General features: G+C 37.8%; 3 protein-coding genes across 7 annotated transcripts; 1 reads left to right on the top strand and 2 right to left on the bottom strand.

The window, feature by feature from the left end:
- Positions 1–1,389: 1,389 nt before the first annotated feature.
- LOC133530295 (uncharacterized) lies at positions 1,390–5,397 on the bottom strand. The gene is made up of 5 exons (XM_061868191.1): positions 5,050–5,397; positions 4,419–4,545; positions 3,834–3,902; positions 3,367–3,423; positions 1,390–1,681 (listed from the first exon to the last, which is right to left on the bottom strand). The coding sequence occupies exons 1-5, from the start codon at positions 5,176–5,178 to the stop codon at positions 1,617–1,619; spliced, it is 447 nt and encodes a 148-aa protein (XP_061724175.1). The 5' UTR covers positions 5,179–5,397; the 3' UTR covers positions 1,390–1,616.
- A 311-nt stretch (positions 5,398–5,708) lies between these two features.
- On the top strand, positions 5,709–10,658 carry LOC133530135 (zinc finger protein 271-like). 4 transcript variants are annotated; one of them, XM_061867985.1, is made up of 3 exons: positions 5,709–5,889; positions 8,527–8,914; positions 9,225–10,658. In XM_061867985.1, exons 2-3 carry the CDS (start codon positions 8,608–8,610, stop codon positions 10,295–10,297), a joined length of 1,380 nt encoding a protein of 459 aa, XP_061723969.1. In that variant the 5' UTR covers positions 5,709–5,889; positions 8,527–8,607; the 3' UTR covers positions 10,298–10,658. The 4 variants fall into 4 exon arrangements, with proteins under 4 accessions (XP_061723969.1, XP_061723966.1, XP_061723968.1 ...); XM_061867982.1 differs by having other exon boundaries at positions 5,710–5,974; XM_061867984.1 differs by lacking the exon at positions 5,709–5,889 and adding an exon at positions 6,995–7,204.
- Positions 10,659–11,353: 695 nt separating this feature from the next.
- LOC133530188 (gastrula zinc finger protein xLCGF3.1-like) lies at positions 11,354–21,007 on the bottom strand. 2 transcript variants are annotated; one of them, XM_061868046.1, is made up of 7 exons: positions 19,737–21,007; positions 19,497–19,623; positions 18,956–19,009; positions 18,335–18,400; positions 16,012–16,077; positions 15,619–15,636; positions 13,088–13,110 (listed from the first exon to the last, which is right to left on the bottom strand). In XM_061868046.1, the coding sequence occupies exons 1-6, from the start codon at positions 19,854–19,856 to the stop codon at positions 15,632–15,634; spliced, it is 438 nt and encodes a 145-aa protein (XP_061724030.1). In that variant the 5' UTR covers positions 19,857–21,007; the 3' UTR covers positions 13,088–13,110; positions 15,619–15,631. The 2 variants fall into 2 exon arrangements, with proteins under 2 accessions (XP_061724029.1, XP_061724030.1); XM_061868045.1 differs by lacking the exon at positions 15,619–15,636 and having other exon boundaries at positions 11,354–13,110.
- Positions 21,008–21,125: the final 118 nt, after the last annotated feature.

Raw genomic sequence — 21,125 nt, 5'->3', positions numbered from 1 at the left:
GCAACATGTGCCTTCGTAAGTTGCTTTTCTTACGACACTGGAAGTCGCAAGCGCTGCATTCGAAGGGTTTTTCACCAGCATGCATCTTCCTCATGTGCCTTTGAAAGTTTCTTTTCTGGCTGCACTTATAGTCACAGCTGTTACATTCGTAAGACTTTTTCCCAGCGTGTAACACCTCGCGAATCTCTCCGGTGTGTACACTTTCGTGATCGACTAAGTGTACTTTCCGTATACACTTGTAATCGCAGTAGCTGCATGCATAAGGCTTTTCGGTGTGTTTCATTTCGTGAGTACGTAAGTATGATTTATCTTTGCACCTGAGGTCGCAGTAGCGACATGCATAAGGCATTTCCCCGGTGTGTGTCAACTGATGTCTTTTCAAATGTGATTTCTGACTTGTCTTGTACTCACAACTATTACATGCATAAGGCTTTTCCCCCGTGTGAATCATCACGTGATCTTGTAACCTTTTTTTCACGCGGCACCTGTAATCACAATAGCTACATGCATAGGGCTTCTCACTACTGTGAATGTTCATGTGACTCCACAAATATTTTTTTCTGCGGCACCTATAGTCACAGTAGCTACATGCATAGGGCTTCTCACTGGTGTTTGTTGTCTGGTGATCGCGTAAGCTTGATTCAACCGCGCACTTATAATTGCATTCACTACACTTAAACACGTTTTTACCAGAAACATTATCTAGCTTTGAAAGTTCAGACAATAAGTGAGTGTGTTGTATGTGTTTACTTAAAAAAGCCTTATTTGTAAAAATTTTGCCGCAGTCATCACAGGCGTATGGTTTCTCTTCATTGTGCGTACTTGTGCGACCGTCATGGCCGCGGAGACGCTCGAGCCGCACGCGACAAGCCAACGCGAGTTGCGAAGTGGAGGGCGCGGAAGCGAGCACGGGCGCAGAGTCTGCACACACACAACACAACATTACCATTCAGAGGCCCAACTAGTTACACGACAGTTTTAATTCCAATGCGTTAGAAAGTTTTTCAAATAATTCAATGAAGGCAAATACTGGATGCCGTGCCGCTATGAGAAAATACCTTTAGAAAAACTTAGTTTGTATCTTTAGGTATTAATATAAAAGTAAACAAAATCTACCCTCAAATGTCTCCTTAAGACAGTTGAGGGTAGATGAAGACATTACATGATCAAATAATGTAGGTTAAAGTCAGGTCGTTCAGTAACAAATCCAGGCGGTTTTGTATTTGGTTGGTTAACCAATGAATGTTATAACTACCCAAAAATGTACAAATTCTTTGTTTACTTTTATTTAAATACCTAAAGATACAGAGTTAAGTAAAAGAAAAATAATAGGCGACCCAGCACAGAATGAGCCGCCTCGCTAAGAAATTGCCGCGCGAAACAGCTCGGTATGTGTAAACGTGCCTCGGGCGAAGTTATCGCTCGAGGCTCGTGTCCTCCGATCGAGCTTCGCGCGGCATTTTCCTCGCGAGGCGGCTCGTTCTGGTCACGCCTAATGTTATCGCACTCTCGTCATGTCTTGTCTCACATCCTCGCTGGCTCAATAGGTGAGACGTGACGACGAAGTGAGTAGCAGGAACCTAGTAGAGCAGGATAACATAATAGTAGTGAAGGTACTAACCCGCCGCTGAATAGTCGCCGTCACTCATCACATCATCCATCTCAGACTTGACGAGGGGATCTTCATATGAAACAAAAAGATAACTTTTTTATTTCATTTTTAATACAAGCATTCATCGCGGACTGTACTTTTCTTTTAATAGGCAACTAGAGCACAAAGTAAATAGAGGCGGGGCGCGCCGGAGCAGAGAGTCCGCTCAGTACAAAGTGAGTCTCGGGCACTCTCGGGCAGAGCTTAGTCGGGCTGTGCGTGCGTTGCTCACTTGACGTCCCCGCCGCTACGCAGGTACCTACTGTCATGTACGTCAAAATACAGTCTCTAAGGAATGTAAACATGATAAGATGTATGTATAAACGAATCGATGTATGTATGTCTGTAAACTTATATTACCTACTCCTTTTTAAAATTCGAATTTAATACAGAAGCAACCCTAGTGAGGCGGACAAGTTTAGGTATGTATTTTCTAGAACGGCGAGAACGGACCTTCTGTTTATTTTTTATTTTGTGACTAGAGTTATATCAAGCTAAGTTAGCAGCGATTTTGATAACACAGATCATTCTGTGTAAGTGTCATTTTGAATGTCAAACTATGACGTTTTAAATAACACTTGCACAATCTGTGCTATCAAAATCGCTACCAAGTTAGCTTGGTATAACTCTAATACTCATCGAGAATTCTAACAAACCCAAACACGATTAGGTTGGTTTGTTTTCTCACAATGTTTATATTATATATATGACAGCCTTCTGTGTCCATCAGAACATGTCAGGATAAGATCGATGGTTCCATAATATTACATTGTTATTAAATAAATAAATATTATAGGACATTATTACACAAATTGACTAAGTCCCACAGTAAGCTCAATAAGGCTTGTGTTGAGGGTACTTAGACAACGATATATATAATATATAAATACTTAAATACATAGAAAACACCCATGACTCAGGAACAAATATCCATGCTCATCACACGAATAAATGCCCTTACCAGGATTTGAACCCGGGACCATCAGCTTCGTAGGCAGGTTCACTACCCTCTAGGCTAAACTGGTTACATTTCTATGTGAAGTTTAAGTACAATCGAAATTGATACTTGCTACATAAATATTTAGGTAATATGCTACTTGTAATATCTTTCCCGATCTTTTACATAAAATCACTATATTACGGCTTGTAAAAAGTTTCTTTTTTATTATCAAAACATGAATAGCTGAACTATGCTTCTGTTTGCGCCTAGACTGATGGAGATTGGTTCAAAATGCAATGGCATTAATTTCATCCTTATATGAATCAAAGTTTAAATAAATAAATAAAGGAGCATAAGGTATCAAAACATGTACTAACTGATGAATTGTTTGGTATCCTCTTCGATCTATTGCAATCTTATATGAATCAAGGTTAAAATAAATAAATAAAGGAGCATAAGGTATCAAAACATGTACTAACTGATGAATTGCTTGTTATCCTCTTCGATCTATTGCAACTTTATATGAATCAAGGTTAAAATAAATAAATAAAGGAGCATAAGGTATCAAAACATGTACTAACTGATGAATTGCTTGGTATCCTCTTCGATCTATTGCAACCTTATATGAATCAAGGTTAAAATAAATAAATAAAGGAGCATAAGGTATCAAAACATATACTAACTGATGTATCCTCTTCGATCTATTGCAACCTTATATGAATCAAGGTTAAAATAAATAAATAAAGGAGCATAAGGTATCAAAACATGTACTAACCGATGAATTGCTTGGTATCCTCTTGGCCAACCTCTGAATTTTCTATTGGCTCCTCATCTGAAGCAAATAACTAATTATACAAATCACAGACTAAACACAAACCGCTTTATGAAGCATCAACTAAGAACGAGGCACAGATCATCGAAATTTCTACACTGAGTACTGTACTAGCAGTTTGCCCCGACCCCGAACTGAGAACTCGCGGTTTCACCAAAAACTATATAGAGTAGATTCATAGACGTCTATTTAAATATAATTAGCGAATTGAATTTATAATAATGTATTGTAATTTAAATATAGAATAGTAATGAACTTATTTTGATATGTAATTATTTTTATTTATTTATTTATTTAGAAACCAAACAATTAACAGCCAAAAATTACTGTGTGTTAGTGACTTAATTAATAAATGATTGATCCCTACTAAAAACATGACATTCGTGCTATGTCAATAGATAAGTACTTACAAAACAACTTGAATACAGTTTCTTCTTCCACACCATCATCAGCCTGCTCAGACTTGACCACAATCTCTGCTACAAATTAAAAAAAGAATTCAAATACTTGAAGCAACCCATTTATATACATATAAATTTAATAGTACCAACCCTGATAAAGGAACAGTTACTTTAAGTGAGACTATTTCTGTTATAACCATAGATAAATTAGAAGTAAGCATAGAGTGCTCCCTGCGTACATCAGTTTCGGTACCAAAACGCTTAATATTTTCGTAGTCGACATCTAGCATTGAGTAGAGGAATTATCAGTAGTGCTACTTGACATTAGACGATGCGATGAACGAAAAGTCGAAAGCTCTACAATTTTCGGCTAATATTATAACCGGAACTCTATTTTTGACTCCTTCTGCTTGTAATATTAGTTGTAAATTGTTGAGAAATACAATTTTCATCAGTCGGGACACCCGAGACATCTAGTTTGTTTTCTTAACACTACAGCACTATACACATATAACGCAAAATAAAGAAATCTTTAATACATTGTAAGAAGACTAAACAGAGATAAAAGCTAAGCTATTAGTTGTATAAGCTAACTTTTAACAAGCAGTGCTTGCAGCTCCGCCTGGCTGCGCTGCACTTGCAGCTTGAAGTCGCTCGCGTCTCGCAGGCGGCCCACGCACGCCGAGCAGATACCGCACGGGCCCGAGCCATCCAGTACCAACTGTGTGTAAAATAGTTCCATTTTGAATATTAATAAAGAACACCACTGTGAAAACTGTCAATATAGTAAAATCTTTTCTATCCTTAAATTTATTGTTGGTAAATTATATAGTAAACACCCCTATAATGGAACAGGTGCCAGTAATGGGATGGTATAGACAAATTCTGTAAAACAAGTATTTACCATCAGTTATTAATCGCTGCCTTTGGCAAAAATTTTGCCAAAGAGCTGCTTAAGTTTAATTCTTCATTGATATTTGTTAATTTGAAAATTAATGGCGCCATACATCCCATGACGAATAGAAAACCATAACTTTAATTGGTAAATAATATTAAAACCAATTGCGGTAGCTTTTATTAAATACATAGAAAACATAAAGCACGAAATGGACATTCGACATTTAAAGCATAAAGCGGAAGAAATTTTACAGATTTCGGTGAAATATCAAAAATACTCCAAATTTTCCCTTAAATGTCCCATGATTGGTGCCGTTAACATACTTACATGTATATTGAAGCATTCTTTGAGCAAATCGGAAAATGTTTCTGTTTTGCCGAGGTGTGTGTACGGGGTCGTCAGGTCCCTGTCCGGAGCACACCGCAGGCAGCAGCAACAGGAATTCATTACATCCATTACGGCAACTACCACATTGTTTGTACATAAACATATACAACAAGTATCTATGTTTTATTATAGGTGGATAAAACAAAATTAATCTGTGTGTTTGTCAGTTCTTTCGTTGTTCTTTTGTTTAACAATTTAACGATAGCCTCACAACTTCCTAAATAAATAAATTTACACGTCATGCCATGTTACATTGATTGATACCAAAGAAAGAGCATATAATCACTACGTTTTAATTGATACATTCACTTATGGAAGGTAGAGGTAAGGAATGTAATCTTCATGTATCAAATATTTGAGTGAGGTGCGGAAGCAAGAATAACAATATATGACGCTAGTATCCACGTTTAGGGGCATTGTTTTAATTTAGAGCGCTCACATATCTCCACAAATCTAAAATTGGTGATTGATGCCAATTTTTCTGATTAAATCGGTCGATTTGATTATCCCGTCTGGACTGGCCTTAAACAAATGCGTGCGAAAAAAAAACCCGGCCAAGTGCTTGTCAGGGCCCGATATCGGGAACTCTGGATGTAATTGGCTCTTGTTTTGAAAGTCTGTGGTCATTGGTCAAAATCAAAATTGACGAAATTATTTGAGGTTGTATTTGTATTCTAACTTCGGTATTGTATGTTATTTTGGATTACATACAATAAATAAATTATTATACCTTCCGATACGGCTGACGCCGTTGTTGTGAGTCCGCCCGGATCGTCTTCAGTACGTGCAGTGTCTGTCTTGCCTCAAGTTGTTGGACCTATAAAAATCTGGTTTGTTCGAAGACAAATGTAGATACAGATCTCAGGTGCGTATTTATTTAACACGTACTGTATACCTATATTTTTAGGATAAGGGCTTATTACATTTCAATCAATCAATTTTTCGTGTTATGGCTCCATCAAGGTGTTGATGATTCTGCCAATGTCGAGGTTGGATAAGACACAGCTAGTATATGAATCTTATCATATTACGGTCATAGACAGTGTTCGGTGGTGTATCCTTATTACATCATACAGTTGCCAAATAATCTTTGTAGAGAAGTTGTTGGTCAACAGATGCTACTAAGCTAGTTAGCATCCTCACAGCAGTTTTCCCATCCTCATAATATCAGGAAACCATTATCAACAAACTTAGCAGTAAATTCACTTTCACAATCGAGATTTCTGTCAATTATGTCAAGACAAAGTATTTTTACATCACAATTGTTTATTTAAAAGGTGCACTAAACAGACAACATTTAAAGAATTTTTACAATATATAAGTGGTAGGTATTATATAAGAATAGCGCTGATGGCTTAGCGGTAAGAGCGTGCGACTTGCAATCCGGAGGTCGCGGGTTCAAACCCGGGCTTGTACCAATGAGTTTTTCAGAACTTATGTACGAAATATCATTTGATATTTACCAGTCGCTTTTCGGTGAAGGAAAACATCGTGAGGAAACCGGACTAATCCCAACCAGGCCTAGTTTACCCTCTGGGTTGGAAGGTCAGATGGCAGTCGCTTTCGTAAAAACTAGTGCCTACGCCAAATCTTGGGATTAGTTGTCAAGCGGACCCCAGGCTCAGGACAACGCGAGGAAGAAGAAGGTACTATATAAGAATGCCATCCAAAATAAGCATGCATAGCAAGATAAAATAACAACAAGCAAAAACTATACTAAAATTACAAATTACACACTAAATTACAAATTTACATAGATAACTATAATTGTTTATTAACAATGTTTTGATTTTATTGAAATGGAAAACAATGCCCGGCCATCAATCTGGAAATGAATAATCCTTCTTTCTGGGTAATACAATATAATATAACATGTTTGTAACTTAAGATTATATAATATAATATATAAATAGCTTTTATTCTTGAAGTTTTAGTTATATTCCTATATTAATTTGGTTTAACAACTTAAACTTCAACTCATCCTTTGTAGTTGGCTAACTCCATTATTACAAATTAACATTACTTGAGTTATTTTAAAATGGCTATCAACACAATACTACACTGTGCCATCTGGAAAGCATAATAGGATCAACAGGTAACATTTTATTATATTATTATTATTAGAGCTTCGTTATTCCACAGAGAATTTTATAAATTTGATATATATATATATATATATATATATATATATTTCAAATTTTATTTTATTTTTCTGCTGTAGACCCCTTCTGGGTAAAAGCCTCCTCCAGCTGTCTCCATCTGCCTTTGCCATTCCTTTCATCTTGCCATCTGGCTAGTGGATGTCCTCTCTTTCTAGAGCCCTGGGGCCCCTTCCAGGTGATCAAACAGGTAAAATAAGTACCACCTATTAGCAGAATTAAATTGGAGAACATTAGACCATCGTTTTCAATAAGAAGAAGGGTAAGGAAGGGAGACACTGCTGTCCCCAAGAATGTTTATAGCCGTACTGGAATCACTTTTTGATAGGTTGGAATGGAGGTCCCATAGTATAAACATCAGAGGAAGAACCTGTCTCACCTCGGATTTGCTGATGATCTAGCCCATTGAATGCATGCGCAACATCCTAGAGAGCAAAAAGACAGGACTAGAAATCAACTTTAGCAAAACAACAATAATGTCCGGAAAATTAACTAATAGTTTTTGAATATTATTAAAAAACCTTCAGCTTATTTTACGGCCAAAGTAAGTAAAAAAAAAAGACAGATTAAATACTGTGGCCCTAGTGAAAAAGGGTACAAGTCTCTGGCAGCGCAGGTGTAAAGGGGTGTAAGTTCCACGTAACACTTATGCCCTTATACACCTAAACTGCCAGAGACTTGTACCCTTTTTCACTAGGGCCACAGTATGTTGATAATTATGTTTCCCTAGGGAAATAAATACGCTTCAATACCAAATCAAATGTCGACCTTACGTTTTATGGGCTTAAAAAAATAATAATTTTTATCTTGCCATTATTGGCAATTGAAATTTGTTTACGGACATTTTCAGAGAAAAGTGTACCATTAACTTTTCTCCAAAAACCATCTTTTGGGTTATCAAACAACAACCAATCTACCAGAAAATTTATATTGCATTAGACCCATTCTAATCACTAAATTAGTAGTGACTGGTACATAATGAAAGGCATTAAAATACAATGTGGATCTGTAGGTTTACGAAACGACACTTCATTTCGAATAAAACGTCATCTCAACTGATATTGGAATGGAGGTCAAATCAAATTTCTTTGTTTCTCAGAGATGTTCTAGATTTGAATGTAATTAGGGTATCAGTTATAAATTAAAGTGAATATTACGATGCACCCACAGGTACATATTTGCTTATATAGGCCGTTAGCTTATCGTGTCTGAGTATATTATAGGGAGATAAAAAAACTACGTGCTACATTCATTGCAGGTACTACCAGTATCAGTTACAACGTACAATATGCCACTATAGACAGCACATGTTAAGGAGGCAGAGGCGGGGTGTGTGAAGATGGAGTCCAGAGATATGTGCGTGAAGATTGAGCCCAGCGTGCCGTGTGTGAAGACAGAGCCGGGAGAGGTATGTGTGAAGACGGAACCCAGAGAGGTGGTGTATATAAAGATGGAGCCTGGAGAAGAATCCAGGGAGGCGGTGTGTGTAAAGACGGAGTCAGGAGAGATGTGTGTGAAGACGGAACCCGAAGCGGAGTGCGAGGATAGAGTGAGCGCGGCTGCGCGGGCCGGACATACCGACCATGAGCTCAAGAATGACCTCGTGCTGAGCCCCGAGGAGTGCCAACGCCCTCAAGAGCTTCCAGGTCAGTTTATGAAAAACCTTTTGATTGATTACCTAATAAGAATTCAGAGTCTCAATTGTTTTAGTCTAAGTTATCCAGCGTCACCTTTTGACAACCAAAGATACTACATAATACCTGACAAACTCGAGGCACGACTTTGTCTAAGAATCACATTTTATGAAATACACCTACATTTCTGAAGGCATAATTCAAGACTTTTTTTAACGTTTCAAGTATCATTGAATTTTTGAAGTGGACATGTAAGGAAGTAAACAGTAACTGATACTTTCTGTTGTTTGAATGTACGCCACAATGTTAATTATCATTTCAGTGTGTTCGGACGGCAGCGAACGGTTTGCGATAGCTCATTCCGTGGTGGTCGAGCGCATTCGCGGCGACGCGACTGTTCTTAGTGGGGAAAAACCATACATCTGCGAACTCTGCGACGAACGGTTCAGACATAAGTCTATCTTAAGGAAACATATACAGCGAACACACTTGCAGACCGGGTCAAAAAAAATTGCTTGTGATTCTTCTAGTTCTACACCCCAAGCCAAATTGCTTGTATTACAGAAAGAAAAAACACACAAACGAAGTCACCAGAAAGTACACACTGCAGAGAAGCCTTTTCATCAATGTAGTTACTGCGACTACAAAGCTCGTAAAAAATATCACCTTCAATGTCATATAAGAATACACACTGGCGAGAAACCTTACACGTGTAACTACTGTGATTACAAATGCAGTCAGAAATCAGCCTTAAAAGGACACCACATGATTCATGCTGGAACAAAGCCATTTAAGTGTAGCGTTTGCGACTACAGATGCAGGTTGAAAGCAACCTTGCTAATACATCAGAGGATACACACAGGAGAGAAGCCATATACATGTAGTCTTTGCAACTACAAGGGCAGTGCCAGGGCAAATTTACGAAAACACGAAATGACACACACTGGAGAGAAACCAAAAACATCATACACATGTAGTTATTGCGATTTCAAGTGCTATGCTAGTTCAGTGTTACGTAAACACGAAATGAGACACACTGGCGAAAAGCCTTTTCAGTGTAGTTACTGTGATAACAAATTCAGTCAAAAATCAAACTTACAAAATCACATAAGAATACACACTGGAGAAAAACCATACAAATGTAATCATTGCGAGTACAAGTGCAGCGATAGGTCGGCCTTGCGATCTCACGAAATGAAACATACGGGCAGGAAGCCTTTTCAATGTAGCCACTGTGATTACAAATGCCGTAATAATTCAATGTTACGACGCCACCAGAAGACGCATACTGGGAAGGAGGCTAAATACGTAAAAATTACGACTGAAAGTGCAAACTGTACTGTAACAGCACTTGCGAAGATACCAGATGATACACACGGAGGAGAAGCCTTATAGGCAGGGCCCGTACATTTCATTTGTTTATCTTAATATAGTCAGCAAACGAGCAGACGATCCGCCTGATGGGAAGCGGTCATCGTCGCCCATGGACATAAGCAACATCATAGGAGCCACTTAACACATTCACTGCCAGATAAAAAACGGCGCACTACCCCAGAAACCGGTGGTCTATAGCTGCGTACAAAACAACCCGCCCAGCGGGTTGTCCGGCATCTGATCAAAGTTCACGAGCGCCCACTAGGTGGGTTCCCGGCAGTGAATGTGTTAAGCGTTGCCGCCCCTTGAGAACCCTAAATAACCCTTTGAACCCTTCCCATGCCATTGACGCAAAAATTACGTAACTTAACATACAGGGAGTTTTTTAATCACACTACCAAAACCGCAGCCAAATAACACTATAGTGTTGTTTTCCTGCCGGTAAATAAGGTTGCCAGAGCTCAATGAGGGGAGGGAGGCGTCTGGAGTTGCAGGCGTACATAGGCTACGGAGACTGCTTACCATCAGGCGGGCCTTATGCTTATTTGCCATCGACGTAGTATAAAAAAAAACTATGTAGCGTGAGGTCATTTTTGCGTCAACGGCATGAAATGTACGGGCCTTGCTTATAGGGAACGTATCGGGATCCTGCCGATACGGAGCAAGCAGTGGGAGGCGACGCTCTCGACTCCTACCTTCGCGCGTCTACTCCAGACTACTTCTCTGTTACTCTAATAGGGTTGTTTCCATCTACAAATCTTAGGGCAGAATTGTATCCCAATAAATTCTTTTGGATTATAAGAACATGTTAAACTACTTTTAGGGGACCTGTAATGACCATATTTTTGTAAATATAGAATTTAAAATATCTTTTGGCACACGTCACGTGACCAAACTCGAAACGTCATTGAAGATTCTGATGACGTCACAACTCTCGGATTGACACTGTTGACAGTTAGGCGATAAACAACAAATGACAAATGTCAGTTGACAGTTCGTATCTTCTACGTGTATATGTAGTTATCTGTCAAACCGTAAATTATGATGTCACACAATTTTCAACATGACATTTTCTAGGGGTATATGACTGCATTCCACAACATTTAGCCAGTCGTCTTCGAGACCACGGGCACAACGCCGTCCTCGAAACGTCGGAGGTAAATTTTAAACTTAATATGCGATTAAGTCCCGTTTGTGTTAGTTAATAAAACCCCAGCGTTTATCTACAGGAAACTAAAGACAATGAAATAATGTACTTTAATACACAATATTTATTTTATATTACTTATACTACAAAACAGTCAAACATATGCTCTATCGGTAACTAGCGAATATCACATTCACTGCCAGACAAAAAACGGCGCACTACACCAGAAACCGGTGGTCTATAGCTGCATACAAAACAACCCGCCCAGCGGGTTGTCCGGCATCTGAACAAAGTTCACGAGCGCCCACCAGGTGGGTTGCCGGCAGTGAATGTGATATTTCACATCAATATCGGATCACTAGAGGTTCGCCTGGATGTTTCCTTCTTAGATGGCCGGGAAATGAAGGTTTGCCGGCTAAGTAGATATACGCTAGGATAGGAATACGCGGCCGGCAACCCCGTTTCTCGCCAAGATTTGGATAGTGCTTTTCTAGAACTTGCAATTTAAAAAAAATTGTCAGTTTGTGTTTTATAATTTGATGGTTGAATGCCAAGACGTTGAGTCACAATTTGTCGTTTAAAATCAAAATAAGGTTTCTTTACAGGCCTAGGTGTGTAAGGCTGTATGAAATTCCTTTACATACCATCTTCCCTCATCGCACCGGATACGTAGTATTTCCGGACCTAATTAGATGTAAGTCATGTCAACATTTAATTTAATCGTTTAGTATTCAATTGATACAAACATAATTTTTATCATTTTATTTATTTAACACAGTGCAAGCTTACAGTACTACACCAATTCGCTTACACACTAGAAAAATAGATGTCAGGAAAATAGATATAAGATGATAATAGATATAAGATGTGTATAAGTTTGAAATTGTGACCAATTGTGACCTGTAATATCTTTTTACTAATAAAGTATGTCTATTTCTATGTCCATTTCATTGCAAGCTTGAGAAAAGTCAGTTTCTGTTGACTTGTGTAGATGCAGTGCCTATAAATAAATTCTCGCCAGTGTGTATCTTCTGATGTCTTAGCAATTCTTCGTTTCGCCTGCACCCGTATTCGCAATTGCTACATTTAAATGGTTTCGCCCTAGTGTGTATCATCTTATGCCTTTGCAAGTGTGTTCTCCGACTGAATTTGTAATCACAGAGGTCACACTGAAAAGGCTTTTCGCCTGTATGTGTCCTTTCGTGTCTTCGTAACTTTGAACCATCACTGAACTTGTAATCGCAATGGCTACATGTATATGGTTTCTCTCCTGTGTGCATTCTTTGGTGAACTAGTAAGTTTCCTTTCCGATTGCACATGTAGTCACAGTGGCTACATTTAAATGGCTTTGCCCCGGTATGTATCAGCAGATGTGCTTGTAAGCTTGCTTGTTGACTGCATTTGTAATCACAGTAGTTACATGTGTATGGTTTCTCTCCGGTGTGTATCCTCTGGTGAGTTAGCAAGCTTGCCTTCAGCCTGGAGCTGTAGTCGCACTCGCTACATTTAAATGGCTTTTCTCCAGTGTGTATCATCTGGTGACTATGTAGGGTTGATTTCCGACTAAATTTGTCACCACAGTAGTCGCACGTAAAAGGCTTCTCGCCAGTGTGTCTTGATATGTGATATGGTAAGCGTTGTTTTTTGCGGGTTTCCTGTTCCCGGGCGGCGCTGCTTTCTGAACACACTGAAACACAAATTAGCAAAACGATTTAAACCATAGAGAAATAAATAAGCATACATCGTTTTCTTACCATAACGTCAAGTACTGGATATATCAGTACCGCTATTTGACAATAGATGTCACGAGTGTCGCGACTGACGAATCGTGTATGCTCAACAATTTAAAACTATTATTACAAGCAAAAGGAGTTGAAAATAGAGTTCTAGTTAATCCGGTTATATTATTAGCTGAAACGTGTTGAGCATTAGACATTTCGTTCGTTGCGACATTTAATGTCAAGACTGCTGGACAAGTTTCTGCTGGAGACGCGGCTGAGGGAGACCAGGGCTACCACACGCTGAATATTGAGCCGCCGCCTTTTATGGCGTGGAAACTTTTATTGAGAAACAATAAAAAGCAGATTGAATGAGAAATAATCTACCCAAATTTTTTATTGCAAGCAGACGAAGTCGGCGGAAAAAGCTAGTATTCCATTCTATCTTCTATTGTAATTAATAATTATATTTAAGGGGAGGGGCACTGTTTATCCTCATCACAGGTTCGCCTACTTAGGAAACAGACCTTCTGGTTTACTTTTAAGAATCCTTTTGTACAAGTTTGCTTATGAAATTCGTTTTAAGAATTCTTTTGTACAAGTTTGTTTATGAATTAATTGTAATCTATTAAGTATAAATAAAATGTTCATAGTAAAATTCAGATGACATACGCAGTTGATTCATGATTACCACTTTGCCCTAAAGTTCATCATCGCTTAAAGCAGAGACGCTTTCCATATACATTTTCGTGCATTGACCCGCTTGATGCTATCTCTATTGCACACGCATAATTATATTGCTGTCAAGTTCGCACAGTGACATTGACAACCGGCATCATGGGTGGGACAGCAATATAATATCAATCGTTGGCAGAGACTGCATGCAGACACTGTTTAGTTTTTAGTTTTAGTTATATATAGCGTTGAAAATGTCGGAAAAAAACAAATGATTCTTTCGGGAATTTATGAAATATACGTTTTTTTCCGTTTTTTTCGGATTTTTAAAGAAAAAATACAATAAGTCACTACAATTTATTTAATATCATTACTATTCATTTATTTCATCATCACTATCACTATGACCATATTTCAATTGTTTCGGCTATCATGTCGTCGATGTTGCCCATTTGTAGGTGTAAATTAGACCGAATGTAGATTAATTTGTTTAGCCGTTCTGGCAAAAGTCGATTGCGATCTTTAGTATGCGTCCTTCCAAATAATGACCTATTTCTTTCTGCGGCGGCAGATGATGGAGGAATGCTCAGTAATCGGATTGCAATTTTTGAAAGCAGTTTTGTAGAGCATAAACCTTTCCACCAATTAAGGGGATTTATTTTCGTGATAGGCCAAATACACTCGTTACCCCAGAAACCTCCTTTCGATTGATACTCGGCAAATTGACCCATCATATCGCTGGTGCTTAACTGCATATTATCTGTTAATTTCGTAATATACTGCACCATTTTTAGAAACTCTTCATCAGATAATAAAGCCACATAAAGCGTAATGAAGCCACACGATTGTGAAAATTGAACTGAACTGACACAGATGTCAATATTGTCAATAATCATTTACCTACACACCAGTATTAAGAAAAATAACCGATTGAAACCTTCACGAAAAAAACGATTAAAACGTTTTTTTCGGATAAATTGAAGCGGTAAATTTCATGATTTTTCCGTAAAAATCATGAAAAAAACGAGCCGTTTGGAAAGAAACGGGATTTTTTCCGGAAATTTTCAACGCTAGTTATATATAATTTTTTTGTTGTACTATTAGTAATACTAGTAATAAAATTTGTTTTTAACCCATTCATGGCCAAGACCCGTCGAGCGTAAACAAACGCTGGGCTACCATACAAATCGTTTTTGGCTAAAACGTATGACTCAGCTTATGGGTCTCAGGCGCGGCACGCACAGTAAATAAATCGCCGCTTATGAAGCCGGCCAGTTGAACAACATTATGCAACATTTTTACTAACCACCTTTTATCTGTGCCTATCAAAAAAAAAATGCAGTTTGTAGGAAGAAACATATTAATTTTAACATATTTAACTTGCGCCGCTTGTTGTTGTTTTATGGGTCAAATCTTGGAAGTTCTATTTGACCCATTGCCCTTGCCTTACCCCTCACACAAAACAAAATATTTTTAAGAAACTTGTAAATATTTGACACACACTAATATGATAATACAATATTAGTTAGTGGTGACTGTTTCAACTGCCTTGTTTTATATTGAAAGAAAGAAATGAATATTCTATGCTCTATTTTTATTTAAAAAAACGCGTTTATAGTTTTTTATCGTAATATACCTTATAGATATGGTTGTTAACTATGTGGATACGTACGTTATTATGTCAAATTACGTTTCGTTTATGTTTAAATCAGAATTTATTCATGACTCACATGCGAGTCACTGGCCCTGAGTATGACCCATAAGCTGAGTCGCTGGCTGTGAATGGGTTCCTGTTTACTAACCATGTATGGACCTTTAGTCTGAAATAAACGTATTTTATTTTATTTATTTTATTTTTTTGGAGAGACGAAGTGCAAAAAGAGCTTAGCGAACTCGGCGCCGTCGACTGGACAGAAACGGCTTTGGACAGAGAAGCATGGCGGTCTTTGGTGTCGGAGGCCAAGATCCACTTCAGGTCGCTGCGCCACAGCAGTAAGTAAGTTAATTACTTTATAATTATGCGTGTAATACAGATAGCAACAGGCAGGTCAATGTAAGAAAATCTATAGGGAAAGCGCTTCAGCTTTAGTTACTGTTTATTTTGTAGGTTACGTAGTATGCGACCACGGTTATCATCTGAATACCATTTTGATCATTATGAATGTATAGTAGCGGGATAAAATAATAGCACTAACCCGCCGCTGACGAGTCGCCGTCACTCATCACATCATCCGTCTCCGACTTGGCGAGGGGGTCTTCATCTGGAACAATAACAAAGATCTGTGTTACATGTAATATTAATTATATTTACGATACGAGAAACACAGCACAGCATGACAGTTATTTTAAACAGTGGTTATTAATGTCAAACTCCGTCTTTGGCTTTCGTAAAATTCTCGAATATGTATATGCAACCTTTTTTTTAAATATTATATGACATTATTACACAAATTGACTAAGTCCCACAGTAAGCTCATTAAGGCTTGTGTTGTGGGTACTTAAACAACGATATATATAATATATAAATATTTATAAATACTTAAATACATAGAAAACACCCATGACTCAGGAACAAATTTAATATCTGTGTTCATCACACAAATAAATGCCCTTACCAGGATTTGAACCCGGAACCATCGGCTTCATAGGCAGGGTCACTACCCACTAGGCCAGACCGGTCGTCATCACCTTTAAAAGACTAAATCATGCTTTAAGGGCAAGCAATCACAACCTAGCCTTTAACTTTAATGGGCTGTCAACACCCAATAGGGAATATTACGCGAAACTCTGCGTAGGGGGCGCGACTACCACAATCCATCACAATCAAAGGGTCTACCGCGAAACAAGAACACCGAATTCGTTATTCAACCTCTCTACCACTCTTGCATATTCGAACGATAAATAGGCAGATAACTAAATTTCGAATTTCGCGTTTCCCGGCGGGCCCTTTGTAAACAAACCGCCTTGATGCATCAGTATCATATTTTCTAATCTGTGAAAACTTGTCAAAAAAAAACAGTTAAAGGCACAGTATGTATAAATTACTCTATGGTTGACGATGGGTGCTAGTGCTGCACTCTGGCGGCAGAATTAAACAAACTACTACTACACAAATACTATATAAATTATAAACTGAAATAAATGTCACCGTACCGTACCTCACGGAAAAGAGAATTTGAAATAAAGGTGGATTGTCAAAGAAAACTTTGTAGCCACAGTAAATTTACTGCCATCTTTCGACACATGATTATAACTTTTAGAACGCCATTTGACTTTGATCCTTATTATTTCAGTGATGTGTGGTAAATTTGGTAAATATCAAAAAGTGGTGCCATCTAATAGATCAAAGGCCAAAGGTATGGCGACATCGTTTCGAGCGATGGCACCATAACCCTTAGGTTGTGCCCGGTAAGATGGCGCCACTTTTTGGTATTTTACAATTTAAGACATATCTGTGAAATAATAATGATCAAAGTCAAATGGCGTTCTTAAAGTATTAATCATGTGTCGAACGATAGCAGTAAATTTACTGTGGCTACAAAGTCTTCCTTGACAATACACACCAGTATTTCAAATTCACTTTGCTCTCGGCCACCCGGGTCACAGCTGCATGGGTCGGATTTACAACGAAATAAATTAAATGAAATAATTAGTACTGGTGGTATTGCGGGCCTTAGGAGATTGAGAATCATCCTTAGAACTAATTATTTACTGTCAAAGAAACTAACAAGTTAAAATCAATGTAAAATTGTTATTACTACAGAATATTCATGCCCTTGATAAAACAAAGAATATTTTTGTGTACTATGAAAGTACACAAAAACGTGGAGAGTGACTAAAGGCCTAACTAATAAACTTCAGGTCTTCGTCAACAAGTCCCTCAGGTCGATCCTTCGCGTTTTCTGGCCAAAAACCATTCGAAATGAAGACCTATGGAGTATATGCCGGCAAACACCCATTGACGAAGAAATTGCGACACGGAAATGGAGATGGATAGGACATACTATTCGAAGAGGGGAAACGAATAATGCTACCATAGCTTTCGCGTGGAAACCGCCGGACGGAAGCCGTGGCTCCGGGCGTCCTGTACACTCTTGGCAACGGTCCGTCCAAAGAGAGTTACGAGCGGTCGGGTTGAGCTGGAGCGAGGCCAGAGGACGAGCTGAAGATAGGAAGGCGTGGCGCGAGCTTGTGAAGGCCCTTTGCACCTCTGGGGTGCTTTAGGACAACAACAACAACACTATGAAAGTAAAAAACTGTTTATTTTTGAACAATAATATAGTTCGTGTCATCCACGATGACGCGCAGATTTCTCAAATCTAACCTTTAATAACATCACAATACGAGTTAAGGTTCGCGTCGTCGTGAATGACACGATATATACTGATTTAACGCAATAAATAATGTGTAAGGAAAAAATATAGCAGCAATAATTTAAATTTTTTCACTAACGATATCTATAAAATGTATTAAAATACGCATAGTAAATACTTGCTACATATTTAGGAAATAGGTTACCTGTAACATCTTCCTTGGTCTTCTCGTCACCAACCTCTGAATGCTCTTCTAGTATGGGCACTTCATCTGAAGCAGAAAATAATTATATAATAACTTTTGCCAAAATTAAATTTTTGGTACAAGCTTTTGTTGCTGACTGTACTTTTCTTACCACGGGCAACTAATACTCATCGAGACTACTCTAACCCTAAACACAATTAGGTTGCATTGTTTCATCACAGAGTTCCTATGGCCACCTCCTGTCTCCATCATCAGACCAGCTCAATGGTACCATAATATTGCATTGTCACCCGTCTTACATATGTATGCACATTTTCAGCTCAATTGCATATCAGGAAGTGGTTGAAAAATAGTTTGTAAGATTTGAAAAAAAATTACATATCAGCATGTCAAGTTAAATAGTAATAAACCGCAGACCAAAACAAACATCACTTTATGAAGTAAGCAGCACTGCGGAGCTCCATTTAAATGTAATTTTAATTTTAATTCCGGTTATTTTAAATGTCAAACTTCTATGAAATTATGAAAATGTGTTATTACTACGAGGGCATTGCAGTTACAAAGAAAAAAGTATTGAATTATGGTTCAATACTAAAAATATGTCAATAGAAAATTACTTACAGAACACATCAATCACCGAGTGATCATCCTGCTCAGGTTTGACCGCAGACTCCACTGAACAACACAAGCAATCTTATTTAATAAAAAAAAAATCAAAATGTAACTAAGTAAACTTCACTTGCCAAATAATGAGCCCTATAACAGTTCCTCAAAAAAAAGTAGGGGTTGTGTCGTATCAAAAAGTCAGAGTTAGCGCAAGATAGGAAAAGCTGGAAGATATGTATTACCTTTAGAATAAGTACTTACTGTTGCTACTAGCCACTAAAGCTTACAATATGTTTATCTTATTATTTCCTCTACGAGACAGGCTATGCCTAGTGTGGAGGTCAGTATAACATGTAACTCTGTTTAAACTTATATTTGTCAAATAAACAATTTGGATTAGATACTCTACCGACAAGAGAATAACTCATTCAGTTCATGATGATGATGATATTTGGTCTTGCTTAGTGATATCCATATTTTAATTCAGACAATTATTTTCTTTGACACACCAAATACACATGAAGTAGAGATTTTAAAATTACTTATTTAAGCCGACCTTTAACAAGCAGTGCCTGCAACTCCGCCTGGCTGCGCTGCACTTGCAGCTTGAAGTCGCTCGCGTCTCGCAGGCGGCCCACGCACGCCGAGCAGATGCCGCACGAGCCCGAGCCGCCCAGTACCAGCTGCATGTCAATTAGTTAATAGTCATGTCACTAATATAGAAAAATGTTGTGAAAACTACCCATAGTAGTCACTGATAATCTTTTTAACCTTTCATTTGTTAGTAAGTACTTACATGTATATTGAAGCATTCTTTGAACATATCATAAAATGTCTCTGTTTTGCCGTTATGTGTGTACGGCGTCGTCAGGTCATTGTCCGGAGGACACCGCAGGCAGCAGCGACAAGAATCCATCACGCACGGTAACCACTATACACTGTTTGTAAATATGGCAAATGCCAATCACCACAACTATAGTAGGTATAAGTAAATAAGATTAATCGTTATTTCGTGTGTTTTGTTTAACAAACTAACCTCAATTTAATTCCAATTCAATCTTTGTGTCATATAATAATAAATTAATAATAGCTATATGCTATATCCCATCCCATCGATACGGCGATACCAAAGAGAATACAAATAATCACTACGTTTTAAGAGACGGGACTCCCATAATGTCGAATGGAATCAGTTTGAATGGCAAATCAATACCAACATGTACGCCAAAGAACTGTCAATTAACAATAGTACCAACATAAGAGACTAAAATAGTGTAGATGCTATACGCTTCCGTTTTTTATTGATATCGATAAAATGGAGAGGGTTGAAATATAGGCTCATGTTAACAATTTTCATAATAAAAATTAGGTTAGGATCGAAGCCACATTTAAGTAGTATGATGTATAGTGAAAATTTCTTTAAATGTACTAATACTTGGTTGGACTATAATGTTAACTTTTTCTGTTGAAATAAAAGTATGTGAACCAGTTATATCTCGTATACTTCATTTAAAATACATCCGGACGTTTGAATTGAACTCTGTATAGCATTCATGATTAACGCAACGGGTGACTGAGGGATTTAAAAACCGATTTATTTTGATTTTAAAAAGTTCTGTTTACAAGACATCTATACATACATATTTCTATGTATATAATTATTTCCTTGGAAAGTATATTAAAGCTTCTTTTCTCACAAATTTCACACATTACCCGCACCTGAAAACAGTTTATTAGTAGAACCGGGATATATTTCCTTATATTTAAGGTTAAAATCTAAAATAATTACTAGATTAAAAAAATAAAAATAAAATATTATCCATGAATGAACATGGCAGATTATTTTCTTGTCTGTGGTGAAAATCTTCGTAGATTAATTACGGTTATATAGAGGGTTTCCATAGGTATATACGGGACTGTCACCGTATTTAAGTATCGCGTCCCGTTTTTATCCCGTTTATCAATACCGCTGTAGAATACGTGTATAAATGGTCACAATCTCTGTTTTACCATATTGCTTATTTGTTTCTAGAATTATGTGAGTTAATGCTATGGAAATATGTATTTGCACAACCCCAATATTGTTTGGTTGGCAATAGTTTGCCATTCAAACTCCATAGAAAAAATTCTTCTAGGTGGCGTTGGCCTGCCTGTGCGTGTGCGGCAATCTTTTATTATCTGTTAA

The sequence above is a fragment of the Cydia pomonella genome, chromosome 22 (genome assembly GCF_033807575.1).
Source record: "Cydia pomonella isolate Wapato2018A chromosome 22, ilCydPomo1, whole genome shotgun sequence".
NCBI classification, from domain to species: Eukaryota; Metazoa; Arthropoda; class Insecta; order Lepidoptera; family Tortricidae; genus Cydia; species Cydia pomonella.
The sequence above is the reverse complement of the archived record's forward strand: the minus strand, read 5'-3'. Positions and strand labels throughout refer to the sequence as shown.